Source organism: Priapulus caudatus, unplaced genomic scaffold, assembly GCF_000485595.1.
Source record: "Priapulus caudatus unplaced genomic scaffold, Priapulus_caudatus-5.0.1 Scaffold210, whole genome shotgun sequence".
Taxonomy (NCBI): domain Eukaryota; kingdom Metazoa; phylum Priapulida; class Priapulimorpha; order Priapulimorphida; family Priapulidae; genus Priapulus; species Priapulus caudatus.
In genome coordinates, this window is record NW_014577271.1 from 35,885 (window position 1) to 42,332 (window position 6,448).

Sequence of the window (6,448 nt, forward strand, 5' to 3'; positions counted from 1 at the left end):
CCCGTTTTGAATGTTGCCCCCGTTTAAAGTTACCTCGCCCGTTGGAAATTTCCACCACATAAAAGTTTGACAGCGCCGGAATCGCATCCTCAGAAGTTGCCGTAAGACCAGGACACCTTGACCCATGCACTGCAGGACAGATACACAAGTTAACCTGACAATGCACAGTTACCTGTTAGTCTGGAGAGCTACTGTTACACCGACGTCGCTATCTGACTTATTATAACAAGACCCAAACACCGTCGAGGTGTGGTGGCGATTTTCTTTAAAGCCCCCCATTAATTAGTCGTACGGTAAAATACCCGGCCCCCGAACCCTAGTTTCCCCCCCCCTCCCTTCCCCCCCTACCCATCCTCCCCCCTTTTGAATTTATCCTTGGGGAACCTGCATGCAGTGGGGTGAAATGTTTGTTTTGCATGGGCAGCATCGGGAAATTGCGAAAATAATGTAATGATAATTAAATTACAGAAAGGTAGGGGTGAACTGTATGTGCTTCCTTGTTCGTTTGCTTGGGTTCAATCGAGTTGTCACCTGCGTCATATTTGTATCAATATAATTTTTGGTCACCAGTGATCTAATGGTCAGGATTGGTTCGTTAAGAGTGTGGTTGTCTGTTTTAAAACTCCCCCCAGTCAACTTCTTACTGCCTTCAGTGTTTAGTAGCTGTGTTACTTTGCTCCCGCGTGAATTAAGCTGTTGGAAATTAAATTCACGATTTATTCACGATTATGATTTTTGTGAGCTATAAATCACTCGGATTTGAATTATGAAAAGAACATTTATTGTGACCAGTAGGCCATCACGAGTTGGGAAAGCGGCTTGATTGTTTCAGTTCAGATGACAATATATTTAAAGCGACAAAAGGTTATACTCCATATGATTAATTTTGGTTACTATTAACCGTCGTTATATAGGTATCGACCGTCGATTCAGGTTAGAGTTTATGTTTGTGAGCGGTTACGGATAGGGATGGTGATTGATTGCCTGGACGTTGCTGGTGTGGGGACTGCCGTCCCGTAGCCATCACTATGGAACTCTGCTATTATGGTTTTGAACTTCGTTTGTCCGTATTACACCGCATGCGTCCCAGCTATTTGATAGTTTCTTTACGCGTTGGTGGGGTGAGGTTTAAGCGATTCGGGGCTTTCAACGATGAGCTCTGGCGGGTCTGGGCTTATAGTGCTTGGTAGAATCCCTTGGATATACGTATGCTAATTATATGCAATGTATTTGATTCATGTGTTTCGTATTTAAATTTGTGTTATTTTGATCAGGTATGCATTACAAGCAATATCGATATATATTACCAGTTTTTGTGAACCCCAGTCACATTGAGATCTAGCAGATACAAATGCGACGTGACAGGCTCTCCGGGCACCTTCTGTGTCTGGTTTCAAATATCTTCGATGCTCAGGTGCAGTGCACGTCTTTTGACCTTGGCTTGGCAAACTTAATATATATATTGCATATGTTACAATAATTCATGCCTGCATTTGACGCAACTTCAGTGATGAGACATGTGTCAACTTCATGGCCGAGTTTACAGAAAATTATGTAACCAATTGAATATGGATTACAACAACATAAATTTAAAATTAGAAAAATTATGGAAGGCAATTTCTTTTTATAACGTTAGAGCACAGTTGTCATACAATGTTGCTTAAAATATCATCTTATGTCTTGTAACAACACTCAGATTAATGTAAGCTATATTTATGACTACGATGCTTATCAGTGTCTTGACTTATATAGTACTCTGAAAATTCTGTATGGTAAGCACAATCTAAATAATACTGAGTGAATTAAACAATTGTGCCCCTGTAGACTTGCCTTCTGTGAGACGAGATGCAGTGACACCGATGATGAGGTGGACGTACAATTTATTTCATTGGGGGGAGATTTTCCAAACGGGGCGGGCGCGCCCCGTTTGCGCAACGTGGGGAGAACCCTGCAGTGCTTCAAATTTACACACAGAGTGTCCCAGATTGCATCTCAGAGCTTCTACAATTCAAAACTTTTTCGGGGCGGCATGCCGCCGGACCCCCTAGCAGTGAGTAGCACTCCCATGCTATAATTTAAAAGCTTGGAGAACCCTGGTATCAGGCTTTCATTTTTAAGGGGCGCGATTGCGCCTGCGCTCCACCGCACACCCGAAATTGTGCCCTGGTGCGTCACCGTGCATGCATCATCGCGCCTCATAAAAGTGGTTGAAATCGCGCACCAAAAGTCTGTGTATTATGTTGAAATAGCGCTCCATAGAGTTGTCAATGTTGCAATGGATCGCGAGCCCTGATTGGAGTATCTAGCCCAACTCTAGTTTCAGTAGCCAATGATAATGCAGCTTTCATACACCCTTTGTCGTATCTTAAAACAATGGCGGACCCGGCAAGCAAGCACGCTGTCAACTTCAAAAACTGAAAGAAAAAACCTTTAAAAGTTGGCCCATCGGCGAGTCTTTTGGATATGATACATTTGAATTGATAATTTTACTTTTGATCTGCACTGCAGTGAGTGAGTGAGAGAGTAGTAATTGGCCAGAGGCAGGCCATTTAGATTACCAATTACTGTAGAATCAGTCAGGAGCCGTTCCAACTCTCCAAATGGCAGCACTCATAATGTAATGGACTTGCATTAAAATGGAAGTGCTGCCATCTGGAAAATTGCAACGGCTCCTGACCGACTTTACAGTAATTTGGTTGTTAAGGTTAGGTTGGTTTACAGTTAATACATACATGTACATTGTATTTACTTTTCAAATTCAGAGAGACTGTTCATGTCATGTCAGGCCATCCTTAAAAAATTATATGTTTGCTGTCCTCCGACCGACCCACAAAAATAGCCGCGACCCAAAAGTTTTTTTTTACATTTTGGGTTCTTTTTTTCCCTTTTTTTTTACATTTCTTATAGTTAAGACTGAAACGCAAAGCATGTGTGGCAAACATGAGGACAGACTTAAAATAACTATTATGCCTCACACACACAAAAAAGACCTACCTACCCACTAAAAAAATCATGGGTCGGGGGACAGCAAACATAGAATTTTTTAAGGATGGCCTCAGAATAAATAAAACAAGTTTATTTTTACATCCGATCAACTCTTTTATTAATCTGTGTGCTAGTGTTGGGTTGTTGGATGAAAAGAATGTAATCATGACGAAGCCATTGAATGAATGAAGGTGAAGATGAATGATAATCAGTGGATTGACATGACATCTCAATTTTCGTTTTGGATTTCACTCTAGACTGAGGATTGGTCATGATTCCATCATCACACCCCAAGAGGCATGATGGAGAGCCCTCAAGGAGCTCTCCATCATCCCTTTTTTAAAGGTGTAATTTTTAGTGGAGCTCTCCATCATGCCTCTTAAGGGTGTGATTTTTTAGTGGAGCTCTCCATCATGCCTTTTAAGGGTGTGATTATGGAGCATGAAAAGACCCCCTATGGTGTCCTAGGGGAGTCATTAGTAGTCCTCCTGTACTTTTAAAATCTGAAAGCCTGACGTATTTGCTTATACATGTTCATGGTTGTATCTTCACTGTGTTCAAAGAGCATTCTTGTTTTTTTCTTACAATATAGGTTACAACTATGAACATGCAAACCATAATGACACAGAAACACCTAGAGCAATTTTGGGACTTTTGCAGGAAACGACTAAAGCGGTAAGTTATCAAGTTTCTATAATAGTAACATGATATTATGCGGTAAATGAGAGCATTAGCATTTAGCCACCTTGATATTTTTAAAGGACATTATGTCATTTTGATAATATAGTATCTAGTGAAATGACTTCGGAGTCTCTAACATTTACAGGGAACCTGTTCAGTATATCATAGGAGAATGGGATTTTTGTGATATCACACTGAAGATGAAGCCACCTGTTCTGATTCCCAGGCGGGAAACTGAGGTTTGAAGCATTAGTTGCGACCCTGACTATTATTTATGCATAGATACCACCATATTTTACAACTTATATGAGGCTCTGATGCATTAGCTGCACCCTTAATTTAGAAGATATTAATCTGAAACAGTGACTGTAGCAAGCGGCTTGAAGCCTCTCCGCTACCAGGTATCAGGGTTCTCCCCAGGATGAAATTCAAACAGGGGGGAGTTTTCCCAAACGGGGCGCGCGCGCCCCGTTTGCGCAACGTAGGGAGAACCCTGGGTATGTGCTCGCCCTGTGGCCACGATTCCCGCCCTGCTTTCATTTATGGAACTAGTAGCGCCATCTATCCATACATATTATCTTGCGATTGCAGCGCTCACGTCGCAACATGGCAGCGCCCAGCCCCTAAGGAGATTAGTCAAGATCACATTTTAGTATATTGCCGCCATAACCAGTCTTAATCTGTATTTCTCAGTGTGAACTGAATATTTTCGCACATAAGTTCACCAATATGGCTACCGACGATCAAGTCGACCCACAGATGCAACAGATGTTAATGGTTGAACAGCAGAAGGCCCAGTTTCAGCTTCAAGTGCATCGACTGGCTGACACGTGTTGGGAGAAATGCATGGATAAGCCGCGCGACAAATTGGATAGCAAGTCCGAAGCCTGCTTCAGTAACTGCGTCGAGAGATTCATTGACACATCGCTGTTGATATCAAATCGGTTCTCACAGTTGATTCAGCGTTCAGGGCAACATTGATGTCAGCCTGCGATTAGTTTACCAGTAATACAATTATTAGTAATAAGTGCAGATGCCATCATTTAAATTTTAAACGTAGAAACATTTCATTCAATTCGATATTGTATTTGTAGGCAACGAAGTAGATTATCCCCTAGTTGCTAAACTAATTTGAGCGACGAGATATTTTGTGAATGGTCACCAGAGTAATGGCATTTGTGTTAAATTTGGAAGCCTGGACTTATTCTTATCAACAGTGATAACACGGCGAATATTCACTGTTATATAGTACTGCCAGTACTACTTGTAGTTGGCACTAGTACTATTAATACAACTACAAGCCAAACGTGAACTAGAACTTGAGCCGATATATAAACATTTTTCCATCAATTGTTTGACTTTTGAGAAAGTCTTTAACTTCATTGGCTAGTGGAGTCAACAAGAAGTGTATTGCTACATACGTACCTGCATTCATATGAAAGTGGAGCAGCAACTACGGAGCCTGCCCAAGATGAGGTATTCACTGATTTGAATTAATATGCTAGACTGACCCGGCCCATAAATCATGAAGAATCAGTGACTGATGCATCCTTTTACCAAATACCAGAGCAATATTTTCCCAATTAAAAATGGTTGTTAATCATTCTCATTTGCTATCAGTATTAGTGAGCATATGCAAGGTCTGTTAATTAACCACGACAGGAATTTTGTCGTTACCAAGCTTATGAATAGCTGAGATATTTTTACATGGTTTTCTCTGTGCTTTATCAAGATTGAAGGGTGGGTGATAATGAATTATTGTACGTCCCACTCGTTCACTGCTTGGTCAACAGAGCAATTTATGGGGCATTGTTTAATTCCTCAGATTCATGATTTGCTCCCAAAGATTTTTCAGTCTATATAATCAGTCTTACATGAGCATAAATGCTTCATTATCTTGTGTGTTCAGCCATAACAGTGTATGTTTAGCAACATTTATGACAACTGTGCTTAGTTATAAAAATTAAATTGTTCATAATTTTTTTTCCTAAATTCTTATTTATTTTTGTAATCAGTTTAATTGTTTACATAATTTTTGTAAACCTGGCTGAAGTTACACATGTCTCTATATGAAGTTGCGTCAATATGCAGGCATGAATCTTGTAAATCATATATATTTAAAGGTTTTTGCCAAGGAAGGTCAAAGACGTGCTTGCACTGTCATCAAGGATATTTGAAAGACAAGAAGTGCCAGAGCCTTCAAGTTCTGCATGTTATCTGCTAGCTGATGTGATGGGTCACAAAACTGTAAGTGTTGTAATGCAACGTGATCAAAACACATAAATTAATACGAAACATGAATTAAATACAATTGTATTGTACGTATCCAGGGTTCTCCAAGGGCACTTATAGCCTGGACCGCCAGGCTATCGTCGAGCCCCGCCATCCTAAAATGCACCCACCACGCTAAATATCATAGCTGCCATGCTGGTGTATACACAAGAAGTTCAAACAATTAATACACGTTGTTCTCGATGCTACGGGTACGGCAGTCCCACACCAAGTACAAACAGTCACCCTATCCCTATCCCTAACCCTAACACTAACTCTAAACCGACTCGGCTATCTTATATACGCGTGTTATAGTACCAAAATTAATCTATGGTGTATAACTTTTTGCTTTAAATATTTTGCATCTGAACTGACAATCAATCCCTTCCAACTCGTGTAGGCTAGCTGGCACAATAATGTTCTTTTTCCTACTTCAAATCCGAGTGTTTTCCAGCTCATCAAGAAATCATAATCGTGAATTAAATCGTGAATTAATTTCCAACGGCATTAT

General features: G+C 40.6%; 1 protein-coding gene across 1 annotated transcript in view; it reads left to right on the top strand.

Moving 5' to 3' along the window:
- Positions 1–3,577: 3,577 nt before the first annotated feature.
- Positions 3,578–6,448, top strand: part of LOC106807365 (hemK methyltransferase family member 1-like) — a gene marked incomplete at its 5' end in the record, with an annotated part of 8,006 nt that continues 5,135 nt past the window's right edge. Inside the window, 2 exon segments of the mRNA XM_014809682.1 lie at positions 3,578–3,660; positions 3,812–3,905. Of these exon segments, the coding sequence (XP_014665168.1) occupies positions 3,578–3,660; positions 3,812–3,905 (177 nt within the window).